The 22,919-nt window shown below is 38.9% G+C and overlaps 1 protein-coding gene across 1 annotated transcript; it reads right to left on the minus strand.

Annotated features, from left to right (window-relative positions):
• Positions 1–1,344: 1,344 nt before the first annotated feature.
• On the minus strand, positions 1,345–16,856 carry pcca (propionyl-CoA carboxylase subunit alpha). The gene is made up of 23 exons (XM_061040570.1): positions 16,773–16,856; positions 15,703–15,780; positions 15,386–15,433; positions 15,030–15,098; positions 14,370–14,483; positions 14,002–14,055; positions 12,962–13,093; positions 11,935–11,971; positions 10,920–10,998; positions 10,351–10,453; positions 10,124–10,218; positions 9,407–9,557; positions 8,538–8,681; positions 7,234–7,308; positions 7,045–7,113; positions 6,837–6,912; positions 6,527–6,740; positions 5,224–5,326; positions 4,877–4,975; positions 4,699–4,752; positions 3,868–4,008; positions 3,586–3,663; positions 1,345–2,021 (listed from the first exon to the last, which is right to left on the minus strand). The coding sequence occupies exons 1-23, from the start codon at positions 16,824–16,826 to the stop codon at positions 1,953–1,955; spliced, it is 2,136 nt and encodes a 711-aa protein (XP_060896553.1). The 5' UTR covers positions 16,827–16,856; the 3' UTR covers positions 1,345–1,952.
• Between the last annotated feature and the right edge of the window lie 6,063 nt (positions 16,857–22,919).

Genomic DNA, 22,919 nt, shown 5'->3' on the forward strand with positions numbered 1-22,919 from the left:
GATGATCAGATATTTTGTTAGTGCTTGGTCACCTTGTTTTTAAAGTATGCTCTTAGTACATTTCTACTTACATCTCTTTCCATCTGCTTGTAGTTATTGAGGGTCAGTTTTTCCAGCTGAGAAAATGAACTGCTGTGTCCACTGTCTTTACAAATGCTAGTTTTTAAAACTGATTTGTACATGGGTGAATTTGTAGTTCGGTTTTTCTATAATTATGCATTGAGGCATGTCGACATGGTCAGGACGATATTCTGAAGTTTAAGCCGAGCACCAGAATGGGGAAAAAAGTTGATTTAAGTGGCTGAACGTGGCATGGTTGTTGGTTCTAGACGGGCTATTCTTATTATTTCAACAACTTCTGATCTACTAGGATTTTCACGCACAGCCATCTCAAGGGTTTAAAGAGAATGGTCCACAAAAAAGAGAAATTATCCAGTGAGCGGCCGTTCTCTGGGTGAAAATGCCTTGTTGATGCCAGAGGTCAGAGGAGAATGGCCAGACTGGTTTGAGCTTATAGAAAGGCAACAGTAACTCGAAAACCACATGTTACAACCGAGGTCCCTGTGTACTAATTTAGCATTGTTTTAACGCCACAGCCTACATGAGCATTGTTGCTGACCATGTCTAACCTTTGATAACCACAGTGAACACATCTTCTGATGGCTCATATCATATCAAACTGGTTACTTGAACATTACAATGAGTTCACTGTACTCAAATGGCCTCCACAGTCACCAGATCTCAATCAAAAAGAGCACCTTTGTGATGTGGTAGAACAGGAGATTCATCTCATGGATGTGCAGCCGACAAATCTGCAGCAACTGTGTGATGCTATCATGTCAATACTGACCAAAATCTCCAAAGAAATGTTTCCAGCACCTTGTTGAAACTATGCCATGAAGAATAAAGGCAAATATGTTAGTCTCTTGTGGCAAAAGGAGGTCCAACCCTGTACTAGCAAGATGTACCTAAAAGCAGATGATTTTGAATTTATGTCATTATAAGGACTGAAAAGTTGCCCGAGTTCTTTCAATTTACTAGTTTACTTAAATATATGAATTTCCAGTCAACTTGATCTAAAAAGGAGTTCAATTATCTCCTACATTGGAGCAAAAATTGTTAGTTCTTTCTTGTAGGTTGTTGAATTGCATGACTTCCTGTAATAACAACTGAGACTCATGTCTTTCTTTTGTAAAGGCTTATAGCTACTATAACGTTTTTTTGACTGTTAAAGGTTTCGCCAAAAATTAAAGTGTCATAGATCATGTTAGTGGTGATTTGGTGCTTTATTGCCTTGACATGTCATAAGCATTTCTGATGTAGAAGACAACAACTCAGTCTGACTGTGGAAAACCAGGAGCCCTTTATTGGTTGTATGTACAGTATGTGCAACCAAATTGCTACAGACATTTTTTTTTCAAGCTATACAAATACTTTTGGCTTTGTGTCTCTTTTGTCTCTACTTCAGTATAATAGAGGTTAATGGAAGGTTTTTTGTGGTTAAGTCACAGAAAATCATCTGTACTTGCATTGTATGTGAATTAATTTGTGGATAAATGTGGATATGTTTTGTGGATATACATGTTTATATCACAAAACTTTGCGACATAAACCAAAACTATTGACAAAGGAAAAAAACCCAACTTTTTTTCATTTTTTGTAACTGACCAAAAATCAGATACAGAAAAAATAGCACCAACGAAAAACTCAGAAAATTGCATCAAACAAAGTAATGTAAAGGAATCCACTATGTAGAGAAGACACATTGAAACAGCTGATACAGCTGAGCTCTGAGTCGCCATCAGGGAAACTCAACTCTGCTGGGGGTCCATGTGGAGACTGACCACTGGCATAAAAAGATGATCTGTCATTGTCCAGTGTTTGAAAAGCTTCTTCTTGGGTCTTCCTCTGTCAGCTCATCCGCTCACACATCAAAGGCTACAGGTTATGTTTTACTCGAGCTCTACCAGAAGGTCTCCCTCCCCCACTGTCTCCCCTTGCCTACAATGGACGCTCTTGACCTGGAGGGCAGGAAGACAAACACACACACACACACACACACACACAACACAGACGGGAGAGAGAGAGAGAAAGAGTTATAAACTCAAACATGAACAATTCATTGTTAATACATAATACCAGTTAACACTTAAAAGGACACAAACCAAGACTTTATTTGTTGAAGAGTACAAAGTATTTAAATTCTACATATTGTGTTAATAATATTCAAAGTCCCTCTACAGGTGTTAACCCGGCTACTGCAATTGATTTTTCGTTTTGGCTGATCTGGAGAATGCCACAGTACTCATTCATGCACGGCCTGCTCAAACCTCCACCTCAGCGGCAAGATAGTGGGGACTACAGGAACGCGAGGAATACAAAGGAGAAATCCTTCCTGCATCTTATCCCATCTCCACCTAGCCCATTTCTGTTTTGTAACATGAAGATGAGCAAGGTCTTCTACCTGCTCTTTTGTAATATTAAATTACAAAGAGTAAGGTTGTTTACCTGCTTTTTAAAGCGTCTTGAGATAACAACTGTTATGAATTGGCTCTATACAAATAATAATTGATAGATTGAAGTGAAATATGTGGTGGCAGCGTCAAGTCCTCAGCATCGGCTGTCTCAGAATTCCTGCCTGTGCTAACAGTTCAAACGGATACAGCTCTGGACAGCCACGCTTGTGGCAAACAGGAGTCTCTGGAGGAGAGAAGTTCTCTACCCCTTTGCTTTCTCTGCAAAGGGGGCAAAACTTTGGCTCTCTCTGCCTACTGGCATATAACTAGAGAGCAACAGTAATGCTTTTAACAGAAGGCTCAAACAATGGCTAACGTCAAATCAACAGTGCTAACATGAATAGCTTCTGACTGGTTTATTGTTGGATCATGCTGCCTTTGCTCTACGGTTCATGTGTATATTTGACTCTGAATATATTGCTGCTCTTTTATCAATGTAATATTGCACATTTTATTATTTTAGTCATTTTGTCTTTATTGTTTCTCCCTGTCTTATGGCTTTTCTTCCTATCTTTAATTGTTTCCTTTCAAAAGTCTCCTGTGGACAGGTGTTGAGAACTAGCATGTATGCTAAAACACTTAAACAATGCATCTGGTTCGTCCAATGTATCTGTGATGTCCATGCCAAATAAAATCTATCCATATATCTATCTATCTTCTCATGGTTGATTAACCTAGCTAAACTTTCTAATCAGTTCATGAGTGTGACATAGACTGTTTAAATGAGGTTGATGGTGACTGATAAAAGGAGTGAGGGTGCTTGTCTTACACCCCCAGTTCTGTTCATGTTTATATATTTTATACAATGATGATAGAAAGGCTTTTTGTTTTTTCAAATTCCAGGGTAGATGCACTTCAGCCGATACAAAATGAAATGATTTATTAAGAAACACAACAACTCTCTTAGTGTGTACTTTGTGGACAAGTTGTTGTCTGTATACATTAATCGGAAGGGCTGCATCAATTCCATTTTTGTTTTAGTAACTGACCCATTACAATCTATTTACAATGTCCAAATGACCATTGACAATAACAACAGGAGGTTATTGTCAATATTTTGTATATTTACCTTTGCTTGCTTGACAGCAGTCAAACTGTTCTGCATCTTCATGGCTTCAATCACACATATCTCCTGACCCTCTGCAACCTATAACCACACACACAGTCAGTCAGTCATAGCATCTTATTTCAACTGGCTTGTGTGCACTTCATTAGATCTTAACTGATCAAAAGAGCTGCCACTACAAGGTATGCATTGCAGAACTTGCACAACATGAAGTACATAGGTGAGAATTGCCTGAGGTCTTGTCTGTAAGTAAATAAAAAACCTATGCATATTGGGATGTGTTACCGTATCTCCTGGCTTGACAGACACAGCCACCACTGTGCCTGGCATTGGCGAACGCAATATGCTGCTTGTATCTTCTGGAATTTTCTCTGGCATGAAGGAGTTCAACGCTGCTGCCAACTTGGATAGTACACGAACCTTAAACTAAATACACGGTATAAGGACAGGAATAAGATGTTTTGTACAACAATATAATACAAATGGTTCTTGATAAGATGGTAAATGGTGCATGGACTTCAGCTTGTATAGCGCTTTACTAGTCTTCTGACTTTTCAAAGCGTCAAAGGAGTAGGGGTGAAGGTGATTCTGACCGTTTTCTTTTTCTTTCATCTAATGTTCATCAGGACATTATTTAACCAGGGGAAAGGGAATTTTTTTCTATGCCACAAGAAGGACAACCAAGCTCTGCTTTATTTGTTTATCAACTATGGCTTTTTCATTCATCGCTCACATGCAGATCGCTACCAAGAGCGATCTGAATAGGCTTTTTTGAATAGGCAGATGGATATTCACTCTTTCCAAAAGCAGATATGAAAGTGTCCGCAATAAAAACATGCACACTTGGGGCACTGGATAGCATAGCAGTTAAACTGGCGGCCCCTCCCCTCGACACTTTGATGTAATTTCCCCAATCTCTAATCCCAGTTTCCGACTATCCACTTTCCTCTCCTCAACTAAAAGCCCAAAAATGTATTTAAAAAACAAACATGCCAATCCTGAAGTTTAACATGCTGTGTGGTGGAATTTCACTCCAGAGCGTACACTACACTTTAACCTTAGATAGCATGAGGACTAAGAACCATGTGTGATGTTTTTGAATTACAAACTCCTTACCGATGTGCCCAGGTACTGCAAGACAATGTTTCCAGAAGAGTCTCTGGACAGACACTATGAACAGAGAAAATATACTCTGCAATATATATATAGTCCAACTGATTTGTGTTAATACTGGTTTAGTCAATATAGATTGATTTAATATAGTTTTATAACACCTTATGTGTGTTTGTGTTACCTGAAGCATTCTTTGGGTACCATTGATGGTGAGTGGCAGCAGTGGGGATGCCAGATTCCACTCTCCTTTGACTTCCACCACTCCTCCATCCACCTCCACCTACAAAGACACACATGTTTTTTAATGTTTAATCAAAAAGGCAGATGAACTTTGTTGAAGTTCTTGAAGACGTCCCGCTTCTTGTTCTAGAGTCTTCTTCACTTCTCTAGTTAGTAATGTCACAGCTTTGGTGATTCTTTTGATACTTTCCCGGGAGCAGAGCCCTAATGCATCAGTAAAACATATTACCTTAATAAGGGAGAGAGATATATACACTTTCTTTTAACTGAAATGAATTAAATACTCACTGTATACACATTTCCTGACTTGGTGACCTCCATAGAATAGCATCCATCCCCCAGCTCCACACACATTTCCCAGTTGCTACATTCCATAGGGGTGGAGGATACCCTGCAAAACACAAATGGCACATTTTATTGTGATAGGGTTCTGAAGTAACATCCAGTTGAATGCATCCATGGATACCTGTTGACAAAGATGTCATTGTGAGGATGATTTATAAGATGCCACCAGGACATTACTAGACCGCTTTGTCATGACCCTAGCCAACTGGCTATTTTATTCATATTTGGCCAGTATTTACAGGTAAGGGGTTTAGTCATAAAGGACACTACATTCCATAGTAGTCAGTATATTTCAGACAAAGTTCCATCTAAAAACACTTGCAAAGGGGCTTAATATCACACTTAAATGTAATATAAATCAAGTATATCCTCTGAAAATAACTCTGAGTCATGACTGTCTACAATGGGTGTAACACCCGAGTCCCACTGTCTGTGATGTTTTCAGAGTCCTATCTTCAGTTTGTTTACATCGTCGGGACGGCCGGCTGACTCCTCCCCTCGCGAATAAAAGTAGTTTAATTGAGGGACTAGAGAAAAGAAGAATAACATACTGTACTCACTGCTTAACTGTGTTTCTAGATCACGCTCATTTCAGGTAAATTTACATGCAGTGTGAAGATACGAGCATAATAAAGATCGCAGCATTAGCATGCTAACCCAACAATGCAGCGCAAGTTGTTTTGGTTTCATGCTGGTGCTCAAGGGCGACATCTGCTGGATCAAAAAAATCACATATAAAGCCTTAAATGTGTCATCTGATTATTTGACATGTAAATGATACCACAAAGACAATGTTCTTTGCAGAACATGGGGACCCTTTGTGTCATGCAAAGGTGTGAATATTCCATTATTGTTTGTGTAGAGATGAGAGACAAGCCTCAAAGCTATCCATTGTCCTACACTTTGTTTTTTTCCCCCATTTGTTGTTATGGTACATCTCGCCTGCATACATTTGTAAGTGTATATGAGTCAAAATATTTAATTCATATGTTCCTTTTTTCATGCCATTTGAAAAAGTAATAAATAAAAATAGTACCAGATCCCATGCAAAAAAGGCTTTACACCAGCCAGATTTTCTAAAACTAAAATTTCAGTTTCCATTTCATCATCATAAGAAAATGATCTTGCCTGATTGTGATGATGAGGCTCTTTGAAAGCGCTGCAATTTTTGGTTCATTTGACAGATGCTGAATGACAAACAAGACTCCTGAAGCCTCCAGTTGCACTCATTTTGTCGCGTCCTCACCTTAGGTTGCCCAGGACCTTCTGTGAACGGAGCTGAGCAGTGATGTGGATTGCTGCTGCTGAGGCCAACAGCTCCCTGCAATTTTCCTTCTCTAGCTGGTGACCTTTGAAACCATCAGGGTAAACCTCGGGCAAGAAGTTGGTGCTGATGTCACCGGAGATAAAACGAGGGTGTGTGATGATTTCTCTCAGGAGGGGGATGTTGTGGGTTACACCTGGAGAGATAACGGAACATTATCACCAAAGCTATTGTCATTACAAAGTGCATGCTAGTGCTGCATGGAATTGACTGTGAAAATTGGTTTGGGTACCTCTAATAACATAGTTATCCAGAGCCTCCTCCATCCTGGAAAGGGCTTCAAGTCGTGTTGCTCCATAGGTAACCAACTAAAGATACGAAGTAGAGAGGGTTACTGCAGAACCAAACATCTTTTTGGTAATCAACTTCATTGCTGTGGCCAACTGTTTTCTAAAAACAAGAACATGTATAAACTGTTGTTTATTTCATACATAACTGACCTTAGAGATCATGGGATCATAGTAGATACTGATGTCACTTCCCTCCTGGATCCCACTATCTACACGGACCTGACAGTGCAAGGAGACAAGAAACGTTTTACACTGGCAGCTCATTGCATGTCACCCGAGGACACTAAGTGTTGAGATTTGTGTTAGTGAAATACAATTTTAAAATAAATAGAGACATACATTGCTGAGGTTGACCGGCTCTTGGTATTGAGATAGACGGCCAATGGAGGGAAGTCCAAAAGATTTGTAAGGATCCTTACAGAACAAACAGAGAAACAAAAAACATTCAGGTTTAATAACAATATAGATATATTTTTCAAAGTACTTATAGACATTTAACAAAGAATAACAACAACACAGTAAAATGAAATGTAAAATCAGCAGTCAAGTGTTCTTCCACTCTCTTGCCCTCTTCTCTTAATTCAATTGAATTTCAATTCAGAGAGCATTATTGGCATGAATGTGACAATATTGCCAAATCATGTAATGACAAAGAATTAAAAAAAAAATAGTAATCAATGTAATTCATTTTATATTGAGAATGGCTCCTCAATTTACTAGTTTCAACCTAATAGTATAATTTTAGAGTTTGCTATATAGTTTCTTTGGAAGTTCATATGAACCTAAGTAGTTTATGTCTCATTTGCTGTCTACATTTCTGTTATGGCTAAATTATATCCTTATTCATTGATTTATGAATAAAAAATGTCAGATTTTTGATGGTTTAGGAATAAAATGTATAGAATACTATTCGTTGTTACCCTTTTTCTTATTTACTTGATAGAAACCAACTAAATCTTCAAAGAAGAAAAAACTAGTTTCCTTTATTCATCATCCTAAACAACAATCCAGTGCGTTTTTACAAATCCTTTAACTCGATTTTCTTAAGAACAGTATTCTTTCAACCCAAACATATCCCATGGTCCTTTGAGCCTGATCAGACGAATTCAGTGGACAGGGCATAACCAAATAGACGGCCCGCATGCTCTCTCAGACAACTTGAATATATGACAGATTACCAGGATTGATTTCAAAGCCTGCCTCAAGAAGCTAATCATGCTTATACAGCAAACATAAGCCCTGTACATATTGCATTTCCCCAACAGAACCATAAGAAAGCAGTTTCTAACTGGTAAGAAGAAGAAATCAAATGATGGGCACACAAATGCAAGACAACCATTTAGGGATCATTAATGTGATCTGATTAATTGTAAATTCTATGTCATTGGCTGCTATGACAATACATTTTTGCTCGTTTCGTCACTCCTAAATAATTCCTGACGTACTCTAATAAAGTCAGTTAATAATCTAAAACATTCACTATGAGTGAGTGGGCAGGGTGATGATTTGGTAAGCATGTTTTATAAGCATGTTTGAGAAACAATTCATATACAGGACCATGCAAAGACATCTCTCAAACAATATAACATCTTATGAGAATCTCTCTCTCACACACACACACACACACACACACACACACATACCTCAGCGTAGACACGACTCTCTATGGCCCAGCCATTTATTGGGATATCCTCTTGTTTATGCTGGAGTCTGTAACCCTTAGCAACCCTGATCATCTGCTCCACCAGGTCCAGGCCGGTAATGCACTCTGTAATGGGATGTTCCACCTGGGGTCAAAGGTTAAACAGAATGACAGGTTTCTAGTGGCGTGCTGGATGAATGTGAATCTTGTTGAATGCTTATTGGTCTTTTCAAAATATATAGCTGCCTCTTAGGCTTGTCAACAGCAGTTGTTGTCTAGGAGATGGTTAAAAAAATGGCTTAGTGAAAATGGAAGTGTCCTGATTGAGGAAGTGAGATGTGATTCACAATTTTTGAAAAACCTTGTAAATAGACATTGAGTCCAGATAGTACTTCCCTTGGACCACCCTGTTAGCCTGGACGTTTCTAATAATAGCCTAGACACACTTTGACATGAACCCTTCCCTGTATAACCATTAGCCTTGCCTCCATGTGGGGGAAGAGAGACAGACCTACCCATTTCCTTCTCTTCAAATCATCGCGCCTAACAGACGTGCTCCCATGATAAGCAAGGTCCACTTTACACATCTTGCAAGCAATCATTTTTCTTCTATGAGAAGCGTAGTTCTGTTTGTGAATAACTGAGAATGTGTGTGTGTGAGGTTAATTTATCTGCTGCTTCCCTGTCATTGTTTTGCACATGCAGAGATATCCAGAAGGCTAGTTCAGCAGATACCCAGCCATGGAAGATCATATGTCCGTGATGTAACCAACGACGGTGGTGTGTCAAGAATGTCAACAAATCCTTGCACCCCTAGTCTTCAGACCGGTGTCTACACCAACATCTACAAGGACACCAAAGTATGCTTACCTGAAGCCGTGTGTTCATCTCAAGAAAGTAGAAGTTCTTCGTAGAATCAACCAGGAACTCCACAGTGCCAGCAGAGGAGTACTGCACTGCCTTGGCTAACTGCACTGCCTGCTCACCCATGGCCTGTCGTGTCACTGAGTCGAGGAAAGTACTACAAATATACACAGCAATTCAAACCCATTAGAGGTGCAGTTGGGAAGTCTAATTGAAACACAAGTTTAAATGATCAAAGCCCACTAGCTCCTATGTACTGATATGGTTTGATGGTCCAGATCCACAATAACGTCAGCCATTTACAATGGACAACAATTCTGCAATAGCATCAGACTTGTACAACAAATACAGTTAATGTTAGTGTCTGAAGCCTCTTAATTACACTTAGTTAAGTGTTCAAAACTGTGAGGGGACTTTACCATCACAGCACCCCTGTGTGGGGCTTCTGGGGCAGCAGAGGGCTGTGCTGGATTATTCTACGCATCAATTTGGGTTAAGGCAAGACAAGTAGGTGAATCTGTGTCCGCCATGGTGACAAAACTGTAGTCAGTGACTTCAGAGCACTGAATCACTGAGCAGAGCGGATTACTCATCATCAATTGCCGTAAATGAAGATTTCTTTAAGTTAGCAGTTTCTACTGCAGTATTAGCCTTCACCAAAAAACATTCTTGAGCAAAATACAAGTAAAAAAAAAAATCAAGGGCAGACAGTCTCTCACTAACCTTGGAGCTTCTTCCACCACCTTCTGGTTCCTCCTCTGGATGGAACATTCCCTCTCGTTCAGCCACAGAGCATTGCCATGTTTATCAGCCAGCACCTAAAGAGGCATAAGGAATTTTCTGGTCTGGAGAAGACTTTGTTTTTCATTTTTATGTTCTTATCTAGCTGAAAAGCAGCTTTTGACAATCATCCATCATTGATCGGTTGTAAAGTGATCTTTGTGTTATACCTGTATTTCTATATGTCTAGGGTTATCTATGTATTTCTCAATGAGCAGCCTGTCATCTCCAAAGCTGGAAGCTGCCTCTTGGGAAGAGAATCGGAAACCTTCCCTGCAACAATGACCCAAAGAAAGTGCTTTTATAGTCAATTTTCTGTTGTTTCAATCATTTTAAAAACCACTTGGCTTACATTAATATTCTACCATAGCTTCAAATCTGTCAATTTCTCAGCATATTTTCTCCAATTGTCTTCTAAATGATAATGCTACTAACAATTCTAAATGACAATTCTGAATGATTACTTGTCTTTTTATGCATTTCCTCAAAATCCTATTTTTGCCATCTCCTCTCAGACAATTCTGCCATTTGTCAGGACTATCTATTCTACAGTCATTACAGATATAACCTCATCAAGCGGATTTTAAATACCTCAGTCTTTTTTAATATCATTCATTTTAAAATACGCCTTTCTAAGTAAAATATTCCATTAATGCTGAGAAATCAAATCTGGCTTTACTAAATAGTAGACAATAACCATAGAGTCTATATCAATGGGAAAGAAACGGGAATGCAATACCTTGTCTCCTCATTATTCCAAGCAATCCTCATTCCTTTCCCCCCTCCTCCTGCAGATGCTTTGATCATCACTGGGTAGCCTAGCAACACAACAATAAAACAAAACACAATTGCAGTCCTTGCAGTCCACAACAAATAGAATCAACACTGCAATAAATACACGTCAGAAAACTGCAAAACAAATAAAGAGAGTTATGTAAAATAAAGAGATACAGTTGCATTGAAAAGTTTACTTTTAAGTTGAATGTTTTTTAGTGCTGTCTACAGTTCTTTTTAAGCAACAGAATGTTTGGGATATGTACTGAAAATATTTTTTTTCTTTTACATTTCTAATTTATCTTCTACAATTTTATCTTTTATCATCTTGTCGACGTGGAAGGACAGGGTTCATTCCCCGTCTTCTGCAGTCACGTGTCCACGTCTCCTTGGGCAAGACACTGCACCCAAAATTGCTCCTGCTGCCGCGTCAGCAGCTTGTGAATGTGTATGTAAGTATTGGATAAGTTAATACTGATGGACACTTTACTTAGCAGGAGTAAAAAGCACCTTGAGTAGTCATAAGAGTGGAAAAGCACTACATTCAAGTCTATTTATTAAGAGGTTGCCTCTTAAATATTTGTCAGTCCTTTTTTAGGTTCCTCCAGTTACAATGCCTTAAAACATTCCTTTCTTCAGATTTTGTTTTATAATTAACTCTTATCTACTAATTTTGTAAACATTACTCAAAATCATAATAATACTAAGTCTAACAAGAACAATAACAAAGTTTATTACAGTAATACTATATGTTTATAGCACTGTTCAGCACTGTTAAGAGGAATAGCTCAAGTTGGCCATAACTAAAGTGAAGAAATAGAAATATGAATTCAAAGAAGTAAATTAAAGTAACCAGAAACAAGCTGTTAAATGATGGAACACCCCAAAAAGCCCCAAACACACATCATGAAATCAAGTATCTTAAAATAAGATAATAAAAGAGCAAAGGTGGGGTCAAGTTGATAGATGGAATTACTTACCGATCTCTTGTGCGATCTTTACAGCTTCCTCAGCGGTCTGAAACGGAGAGTTTATTCTTTACTGCTGATAATCCAAAGCATTAGACAACTGTTGTTGATATTTCTGTCTTACACAAGACAAGCTTTGAACCGGCTTGTCAACATACTGTTGGTAAGACATTGTGAAGTTTATAAATATAAAACAATATTTAAGAAATATTGTTAGGTCTCAGGTCTTTGATGAGCAGTATACTAAAATATCCAAATGTAACAAGATAATAGTTTGGTTTTAGATGATGATGAATCAGGAAACAATAAATTATCTTGTTTTGGGCTCTGTCATCCACTGCAAATGAGAAAATCCCAAATTGTTCCCATAGAGTTAAATAAACCTGTCAATATCAGTGCAGAGTTTCCCACAGAATGAAGCGATACCTGGGAGGTGGAGTTGGGGGATGAAGGGGATGGACATACTTTTTTTTTTTTTTTTACTCTTATCTTATATTTTAATATTAGGTTTGTATTTATATCAAATGTGTTTTTCCCTCTAAATGAATTCAGTTTCTGCAACAAACAACTTTTATCTGCTCAATTTATCCACGCACGCGCACAGACTCAAACACAAGTTACACTCAATATTCTGTTATTTATAGGAGTTCAGCACAGCATCAGCAGCAAGCAGCTGCACATTAACATTATTAAAACGAAGCCATGAGAAGCTTCAGTTTTGATAGGAGCAAGGCCAAGAGGGATGTACAGACAGTGGACCTTCTCTCTCTCTGACGACGTGATTCTGCACTCTTGGTTTTGCTGTGTCATATCTCTCTGCTGGAGTCGAGAGGGAAGTTTATTTTTTAAAGGGAGTTTTGTCATGTTGCACGGAGCTGTGAGGTCCTTGTGCACATCTGCACTCCCTCTTGCCCCTGCTCTCTCGCCCCCGCTCTCTTGCCCCTGCTCTCTCGCCCCCACTCTCTCTCTCTTTCTATAAAGAATGTAATAATTAAATTAAATACAAACAGGTCGGAAATATACTTCCCCATTGCTATACCTTAACAACTCCATCATATCCTGGGATTGTGTTGACCTTTGCAGCCTTAGCAATCAGCTTGCTCTCAATTTTGTCCCCCATTGCCTGGATAGCATGAGTGTCTGGGCCAATGAAAGCCACACCATCTGCTGCCTAGAAACAAACAAACATACCAGGACATCAAGTACAGAAGGCATACAATTGAATAAAACCCTTAAGACATCAAAAAGAAAAAGTTCCGCCCAACTAGCTCAGTAGGTACACCACACATGGGATTTGTTTACCCACCTCCCTTAAATGATTTATTTTATCAAAGGGGATTTCTTGATCCTGTTCACTGACTAATATTGTTAAGTTTGATACCAATCATTTACAGTTCAGCAAAATTTAAAACAAATGTGCTTATATCTGTGGCTCAGTTGGTAGTCGTTGTCTCTCAACTGGAAGGTCGAGGGTTCGATCCCCAGCTCCTGCAGCAACATGTCCGATGGGTCTTTGGGCAAGACACTTAACCCCAAGTTGCTCTTGCTGCTTCGTCGGCGGAGTATGAATGCGAATGAGTGGATTAGTTACTTCTGATGGACTCACTACATAGCGACCTCTGCCATCAGTGTGTGAATGTGTAGGTGTGACATGTGGTGTAAAAGCGCTTTGAGTAGTCAGAAGACTAGAAAAGCGCTACACAAGCTCAAGTCCATTTACCATACCCAGAAAGTTAGAAGAAAAATGAATCGTTGTCTGTGAGTTAATTACATGCTAGATTATCCTTTAAATACCTATTCATTCAATTCACAAGGTTTTTTATTTATATTCAATACCAAATTTTGGATGTAAAGTTTTATAAATCAAACATTTTCATCATATTTAAAGGTTTTTTGGATGAATGAGACTAAAATAAATCATTAACATCTTGGAAAATGTTTAAACTGATCAGGAACATGTTCTTTTAAACAGAAATTAATATAATTTTCACCTTTGCATTTTTTTGTCATTTATTTTTAATCAGTGGTAGTTAAGTGTGTTTATAAAAACGACTATTTACCTGATTATATGATACTTACCAGCCGTTTTGCAAACTCTTTGTTTTCAGAGAGAAATCCATAACCAGGATGAACCTTTTCAGAGAGAGATGTGTAAAAATGCATGAAATTGATTACAAATATTTTCAATCTTGAATGTATGTTTCAAAGCTAGTCTGGTTGAAAGTTGAAAAAAATATTGAAGAAAAAAAAAAGAGTAAAAAGTAACAAAAATGGTACATTAGTGATACTGTATAGTAAAAGTTCAATAACTAAACGTCTAGACAAAACTGTGTTTTATGTTACTAAGCCACATAAAGGATTTATTTGTTGTACACATCATGTACACAAAATGTCACATATACAATCTTCCACAGAAAAACTAAAATAAAAACCATATGGATGCTCACAGCTTGTGCTCCAGTGACTCTAATGGCTTCCATGATTGCATCCATGTTCAGGTAGCTCTTACTTGTCGGGGCAGGGCCAACACACAGTGCTTCATCAGCCATTTTTACATGAACCTTGATAAAGACACAAAATGGGATTTAGATGTCACCTCACAAGTAATGAGATACAGAGTTGGTATGTACTAATTGAAGACACTCTTATAACAGTAAAACCACACATACAACGGCTGTTGTTTCAGGAATGTGGAGAACATTGAACGGACATTAATTAGTAACAGTTGATCTTCTTAACTCCTTGATCTATTTGTAATACACCACTCTGTTCTCTGATTTGGGAGTGGATGCATGCAAGTCAGATACCTACATTTTTTTGTTTACAGACTAAGTACAGCATTTTACACTGTTAGATGCAACTGAACGGTCCGTATCAACTGTGATATCAGCATTTCAAGATTGGACTGAAGTTCTGTCAGTTAACAGACTACATGTTAGCAGTTTTCAGTCCACAGTCTCTCTGGCTTTAACTCACTGGGTACTACTGGCACTAATAGAGCAAAAGGGATTAGACGATGGTAAAATTTTCCCTTTGAAAGTCAGGAATCTAGATTCCAAATTGTCAGCTATAGTTTGAATACTTGATGTATACAGAAGGTGACTCACAGCACTGGAGTCCACATCACTGTGAACAGCTACAGTCTGGATGCCCATCTTCTTACAAGTTTTGATCACCTAATGGAAAAACACAAATCATTAGCACTGATGCTTCACCTTACATTCAATGTAAAATATGAAATTGTGAATTACAGTGGAAGGTACTTGTAACAGAGCATTTCTAGGAATGCACTGTTAATAATGTTATCAAAAAATGTTTAAAGCAAAGCTTGCCCCACAAGGTTTCTTTACAAACACCATATAGTCTGTGTGGTGTGAGACTGAGAACTGTGAGTGTTCAACTGTGATCAAACAACAATTTCATTTCCATTTGTTTACAGTACATATGTGTAAGCCAGTATTACCCTGCAAGCAATTTCTCCTCTGTTGGCAATGAGGATCTTATCAAAGGTCTGTGAAAGGAAAAGCAGACAATTAATTAATCAATAACAGAACAGGGGTTTTTCATAGTTCACCATTTTGCCAGTCTATCTGAAACAACACAAACATTGTTTTACCGCCTTCCTCCTATGTAAGACATTTTTTCTATGAATCCCACTTAACTGTCTCATACATTTATCATGTCTGATCATTAATTATGTCCAAAACATATATCTTATCCTTAATGTCAACTGCAACAATAAAACAGGAATCAGAAAAGAAGACGAGAACTTTGCATTACCTTTTCAGAAGAATTGTAAACAGTAGAATACTGAGCTTTGCTGTGCACTGCACAGCATCTGTACTGGAAGGACGCATTCTGAAGAGCACAAAAAGATACATTTAGATACCATCACCATCTTAAAAAGCTCTTGTTTCTGAAGTATATGTCAATCAAAGGCCTTTTAAATTAACTTTCTCGGCAGGAAAGTAAAGTGAGACACCTACTGGTTTGATATGTGCACATTATCCCTTTAAACATGTTAAAGTGGGGATTGGGTCACCGTCCTAACAGGAAGTCAGTATCTTTATTATACTTTATGAGTTACCAAAGCAAATAAACTATGATAATAAACATTTACTAATTACTTCTAATGCCTGAAACTGCTGTAATTGGGTAGGTGTCAGATGAAATGAATAAAAGCATGCATCAAATAAAAACATAAAAGCCTTTTCCAAAGCAAAGAAACCAGGATGCGAGTTACTAAAAACATATTAACATATTAACATAAACAGGTAGCCTACCCTTTGATGTCATGGTCAAGTCAACTTTATTTATATAGCACATTTATAACCAGAAAGACCAAAGTGCTGTACAGTAAATCAGGCTATCATGGGTTTAAACAGTCGACAGTTGTTTACAGTTTTAACTTCACATTGTTTCAGAAGGCATCATTAAAGCCCTATAAGTTAGACAACTAGAAAAGCACTTTGTAAGTGCAGTCTATTAAGTGAGTGTAAAACTTTTCCACATTGTGCAGGCTGTATGAGATAAAGGGTTGAAGTTGGTTTACTCCGCTAACAGTGTCAGTGTGTAACATTGTCTCCACGGCTTTTGCATGAATCTTTTTAAGATTTATTCTTACGTGGTCATTTTTTTCTTATCGCCAAACCTACGTTGATGTCGTAATTGTGTTACCTTCTACCCTACGCTCGGTGTGTAACCTGTGTACTTGTTCAAGAACATTTCACACTGTCGTCTTTCTGTATGAGGTCATTTTGTGATACAACAACTCTCACGTTATTCGCAGTGCACACACCCACACACACACAGATTGATAAACGAGCTGTGTTGGTTTATCGACGTCTCACCTTTAAACCAAACAGGAGCCTGTTCAGTGATGGAGAAAGCCAGTGCGCCGCCATGTTGATGAAATTGGGACGATCAACCTTGCCACTGACGTAATGACGTCAGAGTTCATTGATTTTTTTTTTGTTGAAACTTTATTGAAAAAAGTATTTCGTACAAAACAATTGTACATTCAATAGAACATGCATAACACAGACATTAATAATAGCAGGTCTTTTTATTTACAGAGGTTAGTAGGGAACTGAAAGAAAAATGATAAGACAAAGTACAATTCAATAAGAGGTTTTGTTTGGGTAGCCTATTATAAATAAGTGCTTAATTTTAATAACTTTTTTGTTGGAGGATTTAAATAATGAAATTGTATCTTGTAAGTAAGCTTTTTTTAAGTCAATTTGTTTTAACACAAGAGTATGTTTTTTTTAAATGACTGTTGAATTCTGCTATGAGTAAAATATATAATATGTATGGCTATTTCAATTTGATAGCCACAAAAGTAAAGTAACTATAGCCTAATCAATACCAAAACGATGTATTAGATATTATCTTGATTAATTTATATTTATTCGAGAATTTATAAATGAACTTATTCCTTCACCTTTGGTATATCACGAAATGTATGATATTTGTTCTTAATGTATCAGCATCATCTTTTGAACAATGTTGTGAAATGTCATTTCTAAGCGATGAAATAGGGTATAGCTCATTAAAGGTGCACTATGTAGATTTGGTATTAAAATTTGAAAGTTGAAGAAGTGAAACAATTCTATGCTATATTTTCTGAACTAAATACAGAAACTTAATTCACAGGAAAAAGTTGGTCCCTGGAACACTGTTTAGAGCTTAAAAGCTACCAGGAGAGTTTCGTTTTCCCTGTTTCGGGCCCCCCACCACAACTTCCTGCGTAGCATTTAATCTTCAAACAGTGTTCCAGGGACCAACATTTCCTCTGAGAAAGGTTTGTGTATAGAGTTATGATCATAAACCACCAAATCTGTCAATTTCTCAAACTTTCACATTTCTCTACCAAAACTCCATAGTGTACCTTTAACAAAAACTTTTCGTACATGAAGAAGTTTGGCAATTTCAGGTTAGTACCAGTTGTCCAATTGTCAAAAATAAAGGAAAAAACAGGTTAGCATTGTTTTGGAATAGATATATGACATCATGATTAAGGTCTGGGAGATTGAGAGGATTGCAGGAGAATGAGCTTTTGTTTGTTACATTCATCCAATAAAGGTTCTTGAAAAATAATAATTTTTATATTTTTTTGTTTAAGATCCCTAATATAATATTATTTAATCAAGAGATCTGACATCTTTAATAAATAAAAATCACATTTGTCTCTGAGTTGTGAAATATGAATCATAACTGATTTTGACTCAAGTTTACCTATTTCTGACATCAACCAAAAATTGACTCTAGATTTAATAGTTCAATCAGGTAAAAAAACATGTAAAATATTGTATGTATCAGGATTTTTAGTAGGCCAAGTATCTTACAATTCAAACACACTACATAATGAGCATGGGATTGTAACGGTTATTCTGAAGGAGATCTATCCAGCCATTTATCTCGCAGCAAAATAAAAATACCACCAAATTTGAAATCTTCAGTAGGAAACCTCTGACAAAGTATTTAAAAGTTTCTTACTTCAGTTGTCATATTTTTGTTGTGAATAGGATTTTTATAAACATGCACATTTCCAAGGATCACATTTTTCCATTTAGCCTACTTTAAAAACACAAATTATCCGGTGACAAAAATATCCCATTTAGTGATTGAAGTCTTCCCAGGAAATTGTTCAAAAGTAAATTGTAAGAATATATTATCTCCCCACTGATTTGACCAGAATTTTGTTAGATTTGGTTTCTTGGAGAAGAAAACACTGAGCTTTTCCATTAAAAAAAAAAAAGGAATGTTAATTTTATTATTAATTAATTAATTTTGCACTATTATTACGTAAAAGTTAAAAACACACAATTAAAGGAAGAAAAATTCAGAAGATGTAAAAACTTATCATAAAGATACGAATATGCTGGTTTTAGAACTTTTTGACCCTTTTATAGCCATTAAATATAAAACAAATGCAAATGTTTGGATTTTTGAGGAGTGTAATATGTCAAATTAATAAACTTAAAATGCATTGTTTGATTTCGTGCAGTTTGATATTTGATATTCATTTTCTGCCACAATGTGACTTTTTCTTTGGAAACCCTAGATGCCCAAATCTCTGGGTTAAAGAAGAGAGGGACCATTTCAATCAATCTTTACTTGTATAGCGCCAATTCATAAAAAATGTTATCTCAAAACACAAAAGTGCAGGTAAAAGACCTTACTCTTTGCGATATTATCTACAAAGACCCAACATTAATCCATCATGAGCACTAAGCAACATTTAGCAAAGTTACATTGGCAAGGAAAAACTTCCTTAAAAGAGGCCTTCAGCTTGCAACAAGAACAACAAGAACAACAAGAACAACGATGAATAAGATAGATTTATTCCTATTATGTCAATCATAGAGGAGAAGATTCATTTTAATATTTATATAAATGATAAAAGATGTAAGGCTCTTATTAATAGTTGTAACTTTTAGATCCACTTTAATATTTATAATAATGACAATAGATGTAAGGCTGATATTATAGTTGTAGCAATTGGAGTCAGGAGGGATAGCAGCAGGTCGTCCACACCAAAAATGCAGAGGAACCTATGAGACAAGGGGAGCTCAGGACTTCCCAGGAAGATATATGGTTAGTTACATGATACATGAAGATTTACAGAAAGTGATGGTCAGTAATATGATGTGAAAGCACAGAGAGAGAGAGAAAGAGAGAGAGGGACTCTGTTCACAAGCAGAGTCCTCAGACAGAAACCCAATCAGAATAAACCAAAGTATTAAACAACAAATAGAAAACTACTTAACATATTCGAAAGAATCAACCAAAAAACTGAGCAAATTAGAATGTTATCTGGCCCTAAATAGAGATTACAGTGGCAGAATACCTGAGCACTGTGACTGATCCAAAGCTGAGGAAATGTTTGACCATGTACAGACTCAGTGACCATGGCTTGGCCATTGAGAGAGGACGCCAGTCCTGGCTCCCCAAAGAGGACAGAGTCTGCACTACACCTAACAGGAGGTGGAAACAGAGCTGCACTTTTTAAGGACCTCTTCTGAGACAGTTACTTCCCTCTCATCACAAACACACAAAGAATTTACCTCAATGGACAACCACAACAAACTTGTGTACCTGCTGGGTGAGGCACATCAATGTGCAAACACTGCAGCATGTCATGTGAGCTGCTGCGACCAGAAAAAGAGCTAACAACAGCTCGAAACCCGCATGAACAAAACAGATTGAGCATCAATGCACCATCATCTGGAATTATTAGATCTGTGTATAACTGTACATACATAGAGACCCACAGAGCTGTAAATACACCTTTTTTCTTTGAAAAATATTGTCTGCCAGAGCAATGTTGGGTGTTGTGGCCTGCCGCCAACCAAGAGGCCCTGTGGCGCCAGTTCAATGACGATGTGTCTGCATCGCTGGAAGCACAGCCAAAGGCGAGGTAGACAAGAGGCTCCAGACTATGAGCATTATCATAGCAACATTGGGGTGGAAAAGTTCGGCATCAAAGAACAATAGGATGCCTGTGACAGGCCAGTACCTAACCCTAATAGGCGGGAGGTTAGGATCAGTCTGCTTAGGCAAGAGCTGGGATCACTGAGGAGCCAGTACAAGAAGGTAAGTGAGGATGAGAGACAAGGCCTGGCCAAACTCAGAAGAGTTTTTAGAGGGAAGCTGACCACTCTCAGGCATGCAGATCGCATAGGAGAAGGAGCAAGGAGAAGTCACTCAAGCGTAGCAACATCGCAAATCCTTTTGGATTCAAAAGGAAGCTTCTAGGGAGATCAACAGCCATCTCAGAAGCACCTACAGTGACAGCTTGAAAGAACAAGATATTGGTCACTGTGATACCCTCAAATGCCCACATTGACTCAGCTCCCTGTTTGACATCAAGGAACCTTCGGTCAGAGAGGTCAGAGAGGTCATCAAGTCAGCAAGGGCTTCCTCAACTCCAGGCCCAAATGATTTTCCCTATAGGATCTTCAAGCAATGCCCAAAGCTTCTAGAGTATCTTAAGGAGATCTTGAGGTCGGTCTGGAGAAGAGGAAAAGTGCCCCAGCAGTGAAGATATGCAGAGGGTATATGGATTCCAAAAGAGGGGAATGCTCACAACATCGAGCATTCAGAACCATCTCCCTCCTCTGTGTGGAAAGCAAGATTTTCTTCAAGATAGTTACCAATCGGCTCTTGAGTTTCCTCCTACATGGACACCTCGGTGCAGAAAGGAGGAATCCCTGGAGTGTCTGGCTGCATTGAGCCCACTGGTGTGGTAACTCAGCTGATCAGAGTAGCACAAGGGAGCAGAGGAGGCAGTTCTGTGGCTTGACCTCGCAAATGCTTATGGCTCAATTCTTCACAAGCTTGGGGAAAGAGCTCTGTCCAGCTACCACATCCCTGAGAAGATCAAAAACCTGCTCCTTGACTATTACAACAACTTTAGTCTGTGTATGGCGTCACAGGATATGTCACATCAGCATGGCATTGGCTGGAGAAGGGCATTATCACCAGCAGCATTATCTCGGTCCCTCTGTTCATTCTGGCCAAGAACATGCTGGTGAAGTCTGCAGAATTAGAGTGCAGAGGTCCAATGTCAAAGTCGGGACCCATCAACCCCCGATTAGGGCCTTCATCTATGACCTGACAGTAACAACCATGTCAGTGCCTGGTTGCAGGTAGCTGTTGCAAGGGCTTGAGCGGCTCATGTCATGGGCAAGAATGAGCTTTAAGCCTACCAAATCCAGGTCTCTAGTCCTCAGGGAAGGAAGGGTGACAGACGAGTACCGCTTCTTTCTTTGAGAAGACCTAATTCCATCATTCACTAAGAAGCCGGTCAAGAACCTGGGGAAGACCTTCACCTGTGATCTTAAGGACACAGTGGCGCGGCAGGCAGTCAGTGGCGACCTCAACACCTGGCTCACTACTGTGGATAAGTCAGGGCTCTCTGGTAAATTCAAGGTCTGGATTTATCAATATGGCATCCTGCCTCGACTCCTTTGGCCACTGCTTATCTAAGATGTCCCTACACCCATCGTAAAAGGCTTTGAGAGGAAGATCAGCCAATTCCTGCGTAGCTGGCTTTGCCTGACACGAAGCCTGAGCAGCATTGCCCTTTATGGGCGCAACACCAAGCTGCAGCTTCCCTTTGTGTGGTAGAGGAGTTCAAGGTCATCCGAGCCAGAGAAGTCCTTCTCTACTGAGACTCTGCTGACTCAAAAGTCTACTCAGCAGGTATTGAGGTCAGGACAGGGAGGAAGTGACGCGCTCACAAGTCAGTTGAGCGAGCCGAGGCAAGGCTTCGGCACAGCACCCTAGTAGGCACAGTTGCGTCTGGTCAGGCTGGCCTCGGAAGCAGCCCAATACCAATTTACGTCGTCAGAGCAGGAGAGAAGCCACCGCCTAAACCCAAATCCCAGGGTGAACTGCTCACATCAGCGAGAGACTGGCAGCTCTTGGTTGACCTAGGGAGACCGCTGAATTTCCTGGGGGGTCCAAGCAATTGGTCTTAATCGAGCTGACCGTCCCATGGGAAGACCAGATGCAGGAGGCTCAGGAGAGGAAAAGAGCTAAGTATGCAGACCTGGTTGCTGACTGTCGGAGGCAGGGTTGGAAGGCCTGCTGCGAGCATGTGGAATTGGGATGTAGGGGCTTTACAGGCCAGTCTCTTCAACGGGTCCTGGGCCTCTTGGGAATCTGTGGGCTGTGAAGGAGGAGAGCTGTCAAAAACATCCTGGAAGCGGCTGAGAGGGCTTCCTGATGGCTCTAGTAAAAGAGGGGGGATGCGTGCCAGTGTTTGCTCCCTGGACACAAGCCAGGGCCTGATCCCCCCGGCTGGGTCGCCCAGGTGAGGGTGTCTGATGTTAAGACCCGAAACACCCAATGACCCCGGGGCACATCACTGACGATGTGTCCAGGTTGCACCACTAGGTGTATATACATAGCTTGATTCCTAATTAACGACTGGCTTTTTTTTGTTGGTACGTTTCCTTTTTTTTTTTTATAAGCTGTTTAGCCACAAA

Source organism: Labrus mixtus, chromosome 6 (genome assembly GCF_963584025.1).
Source record: "Labrus mixtus chromosome 6, fLabMix1.1, whole genome shotgun sequence".
In the NCBI taxonomy this organism is placed as follows: Eukaryota; Metazoa; Chordata; class Actinopteri; order Labriformes; family Labridae; genus Labrus; species Labrus mixtus.